Source organism: Leopardus geoffroyi, chromosome B1 (genome assembly GCF_018350155.1).
Source record: "Leopardus geoffroyi isolate Oge1 chromosome B1, O.geoffroyi_Oge1_pat1.0, whole genome shotgun sequence".
Classification (NCBI taxonomy): domain Eukaryota; kingdom Metazoa; phylum Chordata; class Mammalia; order Carnivora; family Felidae; genus Leopardus; species Leopardus geoffroyi.
The window spans coordinates 141720020-141735992 of NC_059327.1; the positions used below are offsets into that span (position 1 = coordinate 141720020).

At 39.5% G+C, this 15973-nt stretch overlaps 1 protein-coding gene and 1 long non-coding RNA gene across 2 annotated transcripts in view; one reads left to right on the forward strand and one right to left on the reverse strand.

Moving 5' to 3' along the window:
• The window catches only part of FRAS1 (Fraser extracellular matrix complex subunit 1), a 431004-nt gene that overhangs the window by 233601 nt on the left and 181430 nt on the right, over positions 1-15973 (reverse strand). The window contains exons 7-11 of the mRNA XM_045473641.1: positions 10859-10942; positions 8402-8503; positions 7970-8161; positions 2952-3041; positions 1062-1097 (exon numbers count right to left, since the gene is read on the reverse strand). Coding sequence (XP_045329597.1) covers positions 1062-1097; positions 2952-3041; positions 7970-8161; positions 8402-8503; positions 10859-10942 — 504 coding nt within the window. The remainder of the gene's footprint in view (positions 1-1061; positions 1098-2951; positions 3042-7969; positions 8162-8401; positions 8504-10858; positions 10943-15973) is intronic.
• LOC123595807 lies at positions 4478-14065 on the forward strand. The gene is made up of 2 exons (XR_006711386.1): positions 4478-5262; positions 12535-14065. It is a non-coding gene; the product is annotated as an uncharacterized LOC123595807 (long non-coding RNA).

Sequence of the window (15973 nt, forward strand, 5' to 3'; positions counted from 1 at the left end):
CTATGTGCCTATGATTAGTGGGTACATTACATGCAATCTTTATAATAACAGTGGGAAGCTGGTTAAAGCCCTGAGTTTCCTTACAGTTACTCCAGTAAGAGTAACAGTAGAGTCATTATATTCTTAAAATTACAGCTCTTGTATGACCGTTTTTAGTGGGCTGTAGATGTGCCATGGGCTAAAATATTCTTTTTGGTCAAGCAAATTATGGTAATGAACATTAATATTTTGATGGAGAATTCAAAGTGAATTATAAAGAACAATTCCTTTTTTGCTCACTATCCTACTCACCCTGAAGATAGGAACAGACAAGGGTTCCTACCAGAATGTTTTGGGGTGATGAAGGAGGTAAAACAGGAGAGAATAGAAGAGCATATTATAATATAAACATTTGATAAAATATTTATTAAACCAATTGATGTTGAACACTCCAAACAATTAATGTGGCTATAGTCAGCAAAAATGAATGACAATATTAGAAAAATCAGGAATATTATCTTGAGAAGGAGGAAGTGCTTTTCTTCCATTTCAAGGCAGACTGGATTCCTGGCCCCCTTATTCTATAGCCTTCAAAATTTTAAGCTTGCTCGTGTGAACAAATGTGCTTGCACTTTACCTTAAAAAGGAACCATACAATGTTTTCCTGTAAACAACCTTAAAAGAATGAACAATCAGTTTTGTTTTGGGGAACTAACACTCCCAAACCCCAAAAGCTCTCCATGCTTTGAAGAACATGAAATTGCATGGATGGTTAAACTGAATTTTCTAGGCCAGAAAAAATCAGAAAGAGGAAATCATCACAAGAAAGGGAAAAATATGTGTAGGAGCTTGTAGTTAGAGAAGTATTATCAATTGGGGAAAAAATAAGGTAAATAAAGAAGCAAAGTTCAATGAATCAAAGTGTTAGTTATCATTAAGATTCTTAATCTGGGACCATGGTGCCAACAAACATGACTATTAAAAAATACTATGGCAGTAAGGTTTCCCAGGACAGTTTATGCAGATCATTGCTTAAAACAATTCTACCAATATCCATGTACAAGTTAAAAATCTATACTTACTGGAATACGTTTAACTTCACTTGCATTTGAGGACATCTAGGAACAAAGAGAAATGTATTTATTATACCACTAAAAACACCATTAAACTGATCTATTTATTTTCTCATTTAAGAGTTATCCATTTTGCCCAAGTATCATGCAACATCATTCATTTATTATGAATAGAAAAAAATCTATATATATCAAAAACAAGAAAAGCATACAATATGAGGTGAAGACAACATGCTTCAGAAATATTTGTGAATTCTGATTCTCCTTTTGTGCTTGAGCACATGGCTTCCATTCCCTTCAACATGAAGGACTTCACAGTCAAGAAATCTAAGCCTGTGGAGGCAAACTCTTGAATCTTGTATGGTACCACAGTACTCTGGGGATTTCGACTCATTTAAAGCAACTTGCTTTTCTTTAACTCTGCCAGGCTTAATTTACCTCCAAAAATGGGTAGGAAAATTGATACTATGGTTGAGAAAATAGAAATTCTTCATTTATAGGCAGACTTTAATCTCCTAACTTCTTAAGAAACAAGAACTAAATTATTGAATACCACTATGAAACAAACAATGCCAACAGCATAACAATGATGCCATTTCTTTAGCTTTTTGTTTTTGTTTTTGTTTTTTTTTTAACGTGCCAGCATCTGTTCCAAGTGTTTCATAGGTATTATCTCAATAGTCCCATGAGGTAAGTACTATTGTTATCCCTTCTTCACAAGTGAGGATTAAGTAACTTGTCTAAAGTTATAGTCAGCTAGTATGTGGCAAAGTAGATATTTGAATTTAGAGCCCAAACTGTTAACCTCACACAGTATTCTCTCCAGCATACACAGGTTGACAGATGCAATTTTCCCAAATCATGAAGAAAAAGTAGGTAGGAATCAAAGTACTTAATCCCAATTCTTATCATTTTATTCTGATTGGTCAATAAAGCAGTTGTCTTTATGATCAACTGGCCTATTTTTTAGAACACAATTTATCAACACTACAAAATCCCATGTGGAAGATCTAGGCTATACAAATAGAGCAAACTTGAAGAGATTAAGACAAATATTTTTTTTCTTTGGGTATATAATTCTTAAAAGTACAGACTTAGAAATAAAACCTTAGCAAATGGAATTTCGTCCCCCATCCAATGCATCAAAATCCTTTCCATTCTACTTGCAAAATAAATCTAGAGCCTTCCTTCTGAGACCAAAACACCATCACCACTCCTGGACTATTGCAAAAACCTTCCAACCAGATCACCTACTGCCAGCCTCACCCCCTTCTGTCACTTGCTCACAAAGCAGCCAAAGTAACCCTTTTACAAGTAAGCCAGATCACAGCATGGCTGCTCAAAGCTCCTACAGCTCTTGTCTGTGTCACAGTAAAACACACGTTTACCATGGCATCCAGGCTACCTAGTGGACTCCGGCACCAAATCCTTTCTCCCCCATTCTCTTGGTTCTAGCCATAGTCACTTTCTTGCTGTTTCTTGAACACACCAAGCACACTTCTGCTTCAGTCGTCTTCATTTGCTGACTCTTCCTAGCACATTTTCTCTCCCCAGGTATCCACATGGCTTGCTGCCTCACTCCCCTTAGGTTTTGCTCAGATTTCTCTGCATGAGAGACTTCCCCGATCATACACTAACCTTATGCACCTCCCTCCTCTCAGCTACTGGCAGGTTTTTGTCTGTCCCTTGTGTGCCTACACTAGAGCACGAGCTCCCCGCAGCAAGAGCAGTGACTCTTCGAGCTGTTTGATTCTGTGTCTCTAGGACCTGGCACAGAGTAGGTGTACACATTTGATGAACAATGAATGGGTAAAAGATATGAGAAGGTAATGCCCCCTCATCAAACTAATTTTGAATTATTAATTTTTAATAGTCTTCAGTTATTAGTCTGATACTCACAAATTCTACATTTTCTTCATAAACACAATAACCATTCCTTGAAATGCATTCAGGGCAGCATTTTCCATCTAAGTGAATTAATTCTTCACCCTGTAGAAGGATTGCAGAGGCACATATCAAATTACCATCTCTAGGTAGCAGTGCTAAATTGCACAACAGCTGGATTCCCTGACTGGAATGAAAAACCTTAGCAGATCCTTTGTTTCGGCCCATTGCTTACTCCATCTCCCCCTGTTGTCTTCCTATGGAAAATCTAGGCAATGCAGCAAGTGCTTTTTTATTCCAGTTCTGGAATGCATGTGTACAGATCCTTCCATCATTTTCCACCCATGACCAGGAGCTCCCATGAATAAGAATGGCCAAGATTGCGACGTCTGAGTGGTTTAGTTGGTTAGGCATCCAACTCTTAATTTCGGCTCAAGTCATGATCTCACAATTGGTGAGATGGAGCTCTGCATCAGGCTCTGTGCTTGGGATTCTCTCTCTCTCCCTTTCTCTCCACCCCTCCCCCACTCATGCACTCATGCTCTCTCTCTCTCTCTCTCTCTCTCAATCTCAAAATAAATAAACATTAAAAAAAAAAAGAATGGCCAAGATTAATTGTGGTAGTATTGGAAAGTTATGAATTTCAGAAAAGGATCAGGCTATCTTAAACATACAAGGTTTGAACTTGTGATATGGTTTCATTAACAGTGCTCAAATCGAACTAACACTTTTTCTTGAATACGAAATCAGATACATCCCTGTATGCACAGATGCAATCTCAGGCATAAATTAAACAGTAGAAAACTAATTTTTATTCAGTGTTCTGAAACTGTTATCCACATAATCACTATTTTTTTTAATTAATTATAAGAGGAAGGAAAAAAGGTAACACAAAGAAGGTAGATGTTTAACTTTCAAAGTCTTACTATTTTAATTTCCCAATATTAATAATTTCATAATTTTTATTTTTATTATAAAATAATAAATGCTTACTAAAAAATTAAACAATTATAAATTCTATAACCTAGAAAGTACAATTCCACTGCAATCTACCTTCCAGGGAATCTGCTGTTAAAGACATGATTTTTGTTTATAATTTTTCATATGCATATACTAACATCTAATATCTACAGGCTAACGAGTATTCTTTAAAGCGCTTTCCACTTTCTAAAGATATATATACTGTCTAAAGAATGGTGATGTTTCTTTAAATCAAGACATTATTTAATTTGGGATCTACATTACATTTAAAGTGCAGAAACCATGTTATGTAAAAATTGAATAACGTAGAATTGAGCAAACAGAATAATCACAATGATATTTCATGTTTAAAAACACTTTGCGCTACAAAATACATAAAATAAAAGCAGTGGTTGTCTTTGAATTGCAGCATTATTGATGGATTTTAAAGTCTCTTTTCTACTTTTCTTGAGTTGTCAATTTGTGAAATGAATATGTATTATTTTAATGAAGGAAAATACACACTTTTAAAAGAAATACAAAAATACATGAATGATTGTAACTTTTTATAGTGCCTCAAAACCGATTTCAAAAAGAAAGGAGTTGTATAGACAGATCACTGTCCATCAAAATGTAATGCCCATCAGAGGCCAAGGGAGAGCAGTGGATGCTATAGCCAGCAGGCGTATTTACATATAAATGGTTTTGCAGAAACGTGACAAATCAGCTGGTAGCGCAAGACTAACCCAGAAACAGTGAAATTTGCTGTCAAAGCATATAAAAGGGTTTATATGCATGTAATCTAAGATGCTTAAAACAACATTTTAAAACAAGACAGAATATGTGTACTTCTATTGAAGACAAAACACGTGAGCAATTCTTGAGTGCCCACTCCATACATACAGAGAAAACTGAAAACGGAGCCGGCATCATCCCAGTAGGGCAAGGAAGGTAGCAGTTTTGAGTCTTCAAACACTACTGTAAATAACAGCAAGCCTTGCTGCTGGGGAACAAGGATTCAGTTTTGGTGAGGTAGGGAGTTCTAAATAGATGTGCTATTTATAGAAGAAGCCTGGATGCCCCAAACTGCGTCAGTTCACTGCGGTGAGGAGCTGGCTCCAATTAGCATTTGACTTTTGCTTTGAGAAAAATTGCTTTGCGGAACAAAACTAATTCTTTTCTTTTTAAGAGGATTCTGCTGCATAGGTCGGATGGAATCTGCTAACCCCTCCCCACCGAATCACACCAACATCCAACCACCAGACGCAAGACTGTGTGATTCCACTCAGTTGCCCATTAGAAAAGGAAACACTCTTTTAAGGGAATTTTCCTCCACTGGAGAACGGAAAGGTACCTCATACTTATGGTATGCCTACCCTCTTCTGTGCATTTTGCTAGAAGTTTCAATCCCACCTCCCCCACACTACCATCATTTTATGCCTCATATGTGAATGCTAAGTCCTTTAAAAAACAAAGTAATTTGACTTCTTGAATTCATGCTCAAAAATACCCCAAAATGTAGAAAAAATGAGAATCATCATACTATGCTATTTTACTATTGATTTATTTGTGTTTCGGTGTCTAGGGATTTGGTTGGATACATCAGAAACAAACGTCATATGATTCTTTCCTTTTTTATTTTTTTTTAATTTTTTTTTTCAACGTTTACTTATTTTTGGGACAGAGACAGGCAGAGCATGAACGGGGGAGGGGCAGAGAGAGAGGGAGACACAGCATCGGAAACAGGCTCCAGGCTCTGAGCCATCAGCCCAGAGCCCGACGCGGGGCTCGAACTCACGGACCGCGAGATCGTGACCTGGCTGAAGTAGGACGCTTAACCGACTGTGCCACCCAGGCGCCCCTCTTTCCTTTTTTAAAAAAGAAAAATTGTGTGCCGATTTCCATGCTACTCAGAACACTGCTGTTGATAACCACTGTGATAATTCTTACAGTGGTGAAGGTGCACAATTCTGTCTCTTCTTCTGGAAGTTTATTTTTTTGCATCTTTGTGGATGTACATACACTTAGATTTAATCTATCCTTGGTATCTAGGATTAGAAACCAAATTACCTTGGTATTCTAGATAAGGCTAAAAGTGGGGTAGAACTGAATAAAAATACCAATAGCCTACTTTCACACTCCCCTGGCAGATAGTCATTTTCTTCAGATGCTCCTAATGCATTTAATTCATACTTCCATAATCATTGGTGCTACTGCATATTATGATTTCTGTTTATGTATCTGACTTCCCCCAAAGCCTGGAAACTCTTGAGATTAGAATGTGTCTTATTCCTCTTTTTATCTCCAAGCTAAGCAGAAGTTAGGAAGTTTGTACTCCAGGCGTTCACAAGGTTATTAACCAGTGCTATTTGCAGAAGCATGGCACAGAATGAAGGCTAAGGGATATTTCTGGTAAGGTTCAATTTTGGTTAAAATTTCATTCTGGTTCCAGTTTAGAACCCAGTGCCTTAAACCACATTTGGAAACACAGAGGTCACCTGGAAGACACTAGTTTAGTTAACTAAAGACCTGGAGAAATGGGATAAAGGCATTGGAACTCCTCAGCTCATAAATGAGGAGCTGGGGGTGAGAGAACCGGGAGGAGATGAGATTGTGCTGTGGGGTGACTGGAGGGCAGTCGAGGCCCTCTGCACTTACCTCAGTGGTCGCTCCCCATTTTTTCTAACAACAGCAAAGATGACCTGGCATACGGGGGCCACAGATAGGTGTCGTGGAGGATAGCAGGCACTTGGAAATGCATTAGCATTGGAGACAGTGGGTCAAATTATTTTCTGTGATTGAGACTCTTTGTTCAGACTTCACTGGAAATAGGTGGCTACAGAACCCACCCCACCAGAATCACCTCTCCCACATTTTCCATAAACCCTGGGGTGTTATTAGGCAAATTGAAACCTTAGAAAATAACCCTGCATCCTCGGGGAGACTGCCAAGGCCAGGAAGCCCAGCCTCAGCCTGAGACAGAGGGAGAAAGAAAAGGGCCCTGAGTAGGATTTTTCTCATCTTCATCCAACCATTCTGACTCCCCTGACATCAAGAAGGAAAGGAAATGAAAAGGCGTGTGGGGGGAAATAAATCTGCAAAAGCAAGACCCTCTTTACCTAAATATGTTTCAGCTCTGCCAAGACTTAGAAGTAAGAGGCAAAATGAAAAATCACCCTGTCATTGACAGCCCTGTTTGAAAGGTTGTTCCTCCTCAGGCTCAGTGCTAAGAGGAGCTGAGATGTGGGGGAGAAGAACTAGAAAGAAAAATGCCTTCACAGACATCCAGTGCTTCAGATCTTCTGAGTTTCCCTCATCTAGTCAAGTTCACAACCCTGCGGGAAATTGGTGGGGCGGATGGGAGCGGTGAGGGAGAAGGACACAACTTTAAAAGCAATTTGTTTTGCAATGGGTCAAAATTGAGTTCAAAGAGGAAAAAAAAAAAAAAAAGCAATTTCCCTACAATATACATGTATAGTCCAAACAGAGCCTGCTTTGTTAGAAGCTTCTAGAAATTCTGCAGACAGCAAAAGTCAACAGAGGTCAACTGAGTTAATTATTTATGAGGTTCCCCTCCCTCTCTTTAAAACAAAAACAAAAACATTTCATTTTCTTTCCTGATCCACAGAAGCAGCCCGTAGGGGCTGGCTCTCCTTTCTGCTAAATGCTGCCAGTGGGGCCTGCAACAGAAGCTGGGCCATGGGAGCACCTGCGGACCTCTGTTTTACAAACATAGCAAGCTGGGCAGGCCCCCAGCCATGAGGTCCAGCTGCGCTGACTGATAGGCTAATGTCCCATATCATGTCCTTCCCTTTCACGTCTCCGGCTCAGGGCTTCCAATCTGACCAGATGCATTGAGAACTAAAAACTCCAGGGGGCTGTTCCAAGCCAGTCTGAACAAATAGTGACATTTATTTTACACCACAGAATCTTTGTGCTAGAAGACTCTGTGAAATGTGAGTGGTCAACCTGGCTGTCGCCTTTGCTGCCAAAAAGTAAGGAACAGGTGAGGGACCAGCTATCCCTTTGTAGAGAATTGTTACAGTCCAAGTGGAAATGCCTTTGCTTCTTACCCGGGCACACTCCACTTTGGCACACTCTCCAGTCTGGCAGGTCACTTGGCCGTGGTCACACATGCAGAACTCGCAGGCAGAGCCCTTCCACATTTCATCCTGGTACCGCACAATCCCATTGTGTGAGCAGCTTCCCGCAGGAGACACACATTCCTCACAGCATTCCCCGTGGCGCTGAGCTCTTCTCTGACCCTGAAGAAACAAAGATGGCAGATAAAGGGCAATGTTCCCCACCCGACCTAACCCAGCTGAGGCAAGTTCCTCTCTGCCTCAGCCCTCCTTTCTAGGAAGCAGATCTTTTATATCTTTATCTAATATTTCTAGGCATAATAAAACTTTCGATTCCCTCAAAAGACACACTGGACTAAGAAATGCATTTCTTAAATGCCCCAGAATAAATTTTTATAAATCAAGCTACACTCCATCAAATACCTTGTCACATCTTAGTGGGGGGCAAGCCTGTTTGTGGCACCTGACCTCACCCTGGTCACATATACATGTGGTACAGGCGTTTTCGTTCCACTGGTCACCATGCTGAGGAAAGAAAGGACAAAGTGGAAAATCAAATGTCACATATATCAAATAGAAACACAGGAACAGGGGCGCCTGGGTGGCGCAGTCGGTTAAGCGTCCGACTTCAGCCAGGTCACGATCTCGCTGTCTGTGAGTTCGAGCCCCGCATCGGGCTCTGGGCTGATGGCTCAGAGCCTGGAGCCTGTTTCAGATTCTGTGTCTCCCTCTCTCTCTGCCCCTCCCCCGTTCATGCTCTGTCTCTCTCTGTCCCAAAAATAAATTAAAAAAAACGTTGAAAAAAAAAAATTAAAGAAACACAGGAACATAAGACACACAGTTTTTTTTTTCAACATTTATTTATTTTTAAGACAGGGATAGACAGAGCATGAACAGGGGAGGGTCAGAGAGAGGGAGACACAGAATCTGAAACAGGCTCCAGGCTCTGAGCTGTCAGCAAAGAGCCCAACGCGGGGCTCGAACTCATGGACCACGAGATCATGACCTGAGCCGAAGCCGGCCGCTTAACCGACTGAGCCACCCAGGCGCCCCAAGACACGCAATTTTTATTACCATTTTTAATTGAGTCACATTGAATGTACTCCTGAGAATGATGTCATTTAGGCAGCAACAGCCTCTAAGAAAAAAGTCAACAAATGTCCAAAGGGAACTTTACATTCATTTTTATTCAACTACATGCATTCCACAGATGTGTTGAGGGCCTACTCTATGCCAGGCCCAGGCCCAAAGAGTCTCTGGAGCATCAAGATTCATAAGACCCTGTTTGCTGCCTAATCAGTGGTCATTCTTTAGCTCCTCTTCTTTGCCAGGAGACCCAGTGCCTACTGCCACGTAGTCACTTTCCCAGCTTCCCTTGCAGTTAGAGCAAGGGCATTTCCCAATCCTAACTGAGGAGACCTCTGAAGAAGTTTGCTATAGCATTGGAAGCCAAAGACTCCTCTCCCATAAAAGAAGAAAAGCCATCCCTTTTCCTCACCAGCCTTTAGTAATGATTGTGTGTGGATGAGCTGCCTAGACTTGAGGAAGCCATCTTGGGGACATGAAGGGACAAGACAGAAAGCAAATGACAACATGCAATGGAAGGTAGGGTGGACAGATCAGAAAAGAGCTTAGGGGTAACTGGATGGCTCAGTCAGTTAGGCGTCTGACTTCAACTCAGGTCACGATCTCGCAGTTTGTGAGTTTGAGCCCCGCATCAGGCTCTCTGCTTTCAACATGGAGCCTGCTTGGGGTCCTCTCTCACCCTCTCTCTCTGTGCCTCCTCTGCTCACACTCCCTCTCTCTCTTTCTCAAAAATAAATAAACATTTTTTTAAAGAGCTTAGATCCTTGAAGACATCACTGAGACCTGAATTGATCAACCCTACAACTGCCCTATCTCTACATTTCTTGTTATATGAGATATTTCATGTTTTCATTTTAGCCACTTTTAGAGGAGTATTTCTGTTACTTGCAACCAAAAACATCACAATAGATATAAAGGCCATCTCTTCCAGGAGAAATTAATCTGGCACATATGTGGCTATTGTATTGGACAACACAGATCTAGTACATACAAAAATCCTATCCCAATTAGTTATGTTCATTCAGACTTCAAGTGACCCATCAAGAATTTGTGACACTCATTCCCTAATATTCAGTTCCAGATTCTGTACTGAGAGCCATAATTCCAATTTATACTTAGTCTTCCATAGAGTGGCTGGCAAACAAAGAAGTAGTCGGTTTTATTTTTTATAGGTTCTTTGCTTTTGAATAATGTAACCTTCTTTTGGCTCAGTAGGGCACTCCTAAGATAGAACATCCATTCACTCATTTAATTTGCTGAACTCATTTTTATTTGGCACCTATTATGTGTTAGGCACAATTATCTAGATTATTCCAATAGTCCTTTCAAGTGTGCAGTTTCCACCACCCTTAGCTTCTCACCTCTCTTGCCACTCTCCCCTACCACCTCCATGCTTCCCCACAGTGTAAGGCAGGCAGAAGCTGTCTCTGGATATCAGTACATGCAATCCAACCAAAGCAGATAGACATTCCAGGGCCTCCAACCTAAATGTAAACTGATAGTAACCAATGATAGTACTTTTTTCCCTTTGAGACGTGTGAACAGTAAGTTCACCAAGGTTCGTGAACCAGGTGCTGCCTGCCAGCACATTCCTTTATATTTCTAATCCCCTTCAACTTAATTTTTTCATAAAGGCTTTCCACAAAGAGAAGAAAAAAGCTGTTTATGTACTGAATTACTAATCTTGGCAAAGACTCAGACAAGAGGGAGGGGAGGTGTGGTGGTTGGAAGGGCGGAGGGCATATGTGTGAGAACATATGTCAAAACACCTACAGTGGGGACATCAAAGGTTACCTCGTATGCTTGGCCAGATGCAGAGCAGGATCGGGAAGAGCACTGTGGGCAACATTTTCCAGGAACTCGGATGATAGTTTCATCCTTAGACCCAAAAAAGGAACAATCCATCAAAAGGAGACATTAATAAAACCCACAACAGTAGGAAAATTTCATTCATAGCCCACTCAATCATGTGCCTCAAGCATCCATAAATAGCAATTTCCTCTCGTTTAGTATTTATTAGTCACCTGGTGCTTTGATAAGAATTTGCACTTCCAAAGTCAGCGTGATTCTTAAGACATTTGCACATTCCTCAAGTCCTACCCTCTTTTCTAAGAGCAAACAAAAGCACAAATAATAATAATAACAATAATAATTGTACTCAGTGTTTATCAGGCATTATTTTAAGGCTTTACATTATTTTAAGGCTTCTTTCCTAAGAAGTAGATGTTCTTTTCCTTGCTTTACAAACAAGAAAAGTAAAGACCAGAGAGATTATGTGACTTGCCCAAGGTCACACAGCCAACCTGGTTATGATAATGGTTGGAGCAAGACTTCACAGCACAGAACCATACCAATACTTAAGGATATTTACACTCCAGCTGAGTTATTGCTAAATCCAAAACGAAGTTATCCCTCTATTGATAAGCTACTTCACTATTCTTTTGCATCTTTACGTGAATCCACACATTTACATATACGCACTACATGAAAAAAAAAATCAATCGTATCTCTAGATATTTGGGAATAAAGGCAGAAAAAAAGTAGGTGAGCTATTTGGGAATAAGGGCAGAAAAAAGTGGGTGACAGAGACTAAATGCCCAAGGAACTGCTCCCTGCCCTCTCCCTACTTCTCACCTCTACCACTCTCACCCCCCAAATATTAGACCATTTGTCTCCATTGCCCTGCAAAGAATTTTCACAAGAACAGTTCCGTCATTGATACCAAAGAGTCAGCTTCTCACTTTGATTTATCACCACAACCTTTTGAATGACAGGAAGGTAGACAAATTAAAGGCAAGGTTATAATATACTAAACTTTAAGGACCAAGAACTGGTTTATCTTACAGTTACTTTCACTTTGTCTTACAAGAAGCACAAAAGAGCTTTAACTTTTCTTGAACAGTTCCAGTCATACCTCAGTAGTTCTTTAACTCAACTATATATGATCAGTTAAATTAATGCATTACTATCTATTAGGGATTTATCTCAAGCAACTGAGTCACTGGAATTAAAATGACAACTGTTTTTGATGCTTTAGGTTATTTCATTTCCTTATTCTTCTACATGAAAAATATTATGACCATTGATGTTTAATAGAGTAGTGAAAATTGGGACACATGCTGAAATCATCAAGCATTTCTGAACCTCAGAACTCTTCAGCTTAATGAAATTTTAGTGAGAAAGTAAAATAACGGTATATTTGATGTCACACTATTCAGTAATTTTATTGTAGTAAACAAATGAATTTATACAATGCTTGGTAAACAGGGAACGGATGTCAGGATCACAAATCTTGAATCAGCACAGAGTTAGTATCAGTCTATCTTAACCAACATGGACTAGACCCAAGTATAGTAGCAGAGTCAACTCAAGAGCATGGGGGAAGGAATTAGCTGTAGTAAGGTTGATACAAGGAAAATCAAACTTTCTAATTCTTACTGGCAATACCTAATTATATATTTTATTGACAGAAACAGAATCTTTATTCACAAATCCAGATCAACAAGGGCAGGAAAGAAAAGCATTTAAAGAGAAGATATCCCAGGTTACAAGAGAACTATCTGACTGAGAGGTGGTAATTCACCCAGGCTGGTGCTTCATAAGCAAGACTGGACATGCAAGTAAGAAGATGCACAGTAAAATAGGGCAGAAAAATAGAAAAGATTTTTAACAGTGCATTTTGTTGCTATCTTCTATCTGTATCATTTCATCCTGGGCTATGTAGATTTGTCCTTCCAAAAGCATAGGCGATACAGGGGCCAGCCAACTATGGATCATGGACCAAGTCCAGCCTACCACCTGTTTCCATAAACTTTTATTGGAACGCAGCCACATCCACTCATTTACATATTATCTATAGCTGTCTTTGTGTTACAATGGCAGAGTTGAGTAGTTGTTTCAACCGAATGGCACACAAAGCTGAAAATATTCACTATCTGGCTCTTTACAGAATAAGTTCGTCAACCCCAGGTCTTATATAGTACCTTCAGTAAACACAGAAATTGATACAAAAAAACTATGATTACTGTCATTACAATTTGGGGTAGGACTACCATTAAGGATATATTTAATTGTGGTTTTTCATATTCCTTAAATAAAAATATTTATGATAAAAATTTTATAGTGTATTATGGCTAACAGCTCTTGGTGAAATATTTTCCCACTATGATACCTCTGTAGATAGAGAAAGAGATAAAAATTTCACCACCAAAAAGTAAAACATCCAACCCCCTGCCACTGCTATGAGGAAGTCCCATTGAGCATAAGACATTTTATGGCCTTTCTTTGCTGTGTAAACCTAAATAGATATAAGAACCATCATGTCTGCCTAACTCCCTGCCTTTCTATACCAAACACAACCCAGATTCATCCCTCTGGTGTGTGGCCACAACTGTTGGAAGCAGTCAGAATGCCAGCCCTCACCTCCCTCAACATCTTTCTTGCTACATCTAATCAGAGCCCATAATGTAAAAAAGGGGGGGGGGGGGAAGACTGGGAAGTATGTGTGTTGGAGGAGGCAGAGAGAGTTATAAAAAGTAGCAGGATAGGACAATGCCTCAACTGAAAAGCCCATGGTCATTGAGAGGGAGGAAGAGAGCCTTTGCAGAGGTGCATACTGGGGATTACAGTTTTTTTGTTTCACATATTAAAAATGTAAGAGGACTGAGCAGTGGAGGTAGAAAAAGATCCAATCTTAGTACAATAGAGACATACTAAATGGAAACCCTCAGACAAGGAGACATATTTCTTAGCATCTGGCTATAGATCCAAGAAGGGGAGTTAGCCAGGGGCAGGACACTTACCCTTGCAGCTTTCGAGCAGTGGGTATGGACAGATTTCTCTTGATCAAGGATGAGTAAATAGAAGGCAAGGAAGTTGGGAAAAACCCTGAAGAGCAAACAAAACTAATAATGTTCTGAAGATTCAGAGAAAGAGCAGACTTCTGAAAACTACACCTATAGGATCTTAAAAAAAAAAAAGGACTTAAAAGCAATTTTGCAACTTCAGTAAGATGCAAGAAAATGCAGTCTTTATTAAATGGAAACAAGCAGCAATAAAGAAAGAATAAGCATTAGGATAAAAAACTAGATGAACCAGTGAGAGGAAAAATAAGGAAGAATTAAAAGAAAATTAAAGTGAAATAGTCAAATTAAAATCAATACTAGAAGTGGTAAATACAAACTCAAGAAGCTCTCTCCATATGAAGAGGAAAGACACAAAGTGAAAAATGGTAAGAAAGAACATGATTGATAATAAGGGGGGAGGGGAGCAATCCAAGAATCATTATAACTGTTTCTGGAGAAATGAGAATAATTGGAATTAATATGATTAAATCAAAGCCATAACTGGAGAAAGCATTTAAAAAACTAGAATACAGACTGAAAGGGCTTCACCATATTCTAGGCAACAAGGTGAAAAGACACTTCACCTAGAAATATCCTGAAAAATTTTTTTGATTATAAAGATAAAGACACAACCTGCAAGAATCCAACAGACTAAAATTAGCTGAACACAATGGAATAAAAAGCAGACGGACATCAGACTTTCGCGCCAGGGCACTAAATTTCAGGATTTAGTGGAAAAGAGTCCACAGATTTAGGATGTGAAGAAATTATAATGGCTCCCAATTTTTGACCCCTCCAATTATACCTAATGTATATGGGCAATAAGAAAATGATTTTCAGGGGCGCCTGGGTGGTGCAGTCGGTTAAGCGTCCGACTTCAGCCAGGTCACGATCTCGCGGTCCGGGAGTTCGAGCCCCCCGTCAGGCTCTGGGCTGATGGCTCAGAGCCTGGAGGCTGTTTCCGATTCTGTGTCTCCCTCTCTCTCTGCCCCTCCCCCGTTCATGCTCTGTCTCTCTCTGTCCCAAAAATAAATAAACGTTGGAAAAAAAAAATTTTTTTTAAATAAATAAATAAAAAAAAGAAAATGATTTTCAGGGGCACCTGGGTGGCTCAGTCAGTTAAGCGTCTGGCTTTGGCTCAGGTCACAATCTTGCAGTTCATGAGGTCGAGCCTCATGTTGAGCTCTGTGCTAATAGCTCAGAGCCTGGAGCCCGCTTCAGATTCTGTGTCTCCTTCTCTCTCTGCCCCTCCCCTGTTTGTGCTCTGTCTTTCTCTCTCTCTTTCTCAAAAATAAATAAACATTAAAATTTTTTTAAATAATAATTTTCAAGCACTTAGTGGCTGAGAAGACATACAACCTTCTATCTTTCTTGAAAGAAGATCCAAAGATGAAGTTCAACCTACTCAGATTAATCAATATGGGGAATGGGAAAATTATAGTATTTAAAAAAATTGGTGGTAATATCATCAGAAACAACTCTCATCAGACTGAACAGACCATTTTAATGTACCTACAAAAATGTGGATGGGTCAGAGCTCTGTTCACAAGGCATCTGGACAAAAGTTGAAAGCAAGCAATTTCAGTATAAATTTACATCCCTCCCTAAGGGAATAACACCCTGTTTGAACATATGATATTTCTTTTTGTCAGAGATTATCACCAACTTCTCTTTTATTGTTATTAATTTATTTTTTAATTTAAATCCAAGTTGGTTAACATAGAGTGTAATAATGATTTCAAAAATAGAATTTAGTGATTCATCACTTACATATGACACCCAGTGCTCATCCCAACAAGTGCCCTCCTTAATGCCCATCGCCCAGTTAGCCCATCCCCCCACTCAACACCCTGCCAACAACCCTCAGTTTGTTCTCTGTATTAAAGAATATCTTATGGTTTGTCTCCTTGTTTTTATCTTGTATTTGCTTCCATCCCTCTATGTTCATCTGTTTTATTAATTCCACATATGAGTGAAATTATATGATATTTGTCTTTCTCTGACTTATTTTGCTTAGTATAATACACTCTAGTTCCTTCCACGTTGCTGCAAATGGAAAGATTTC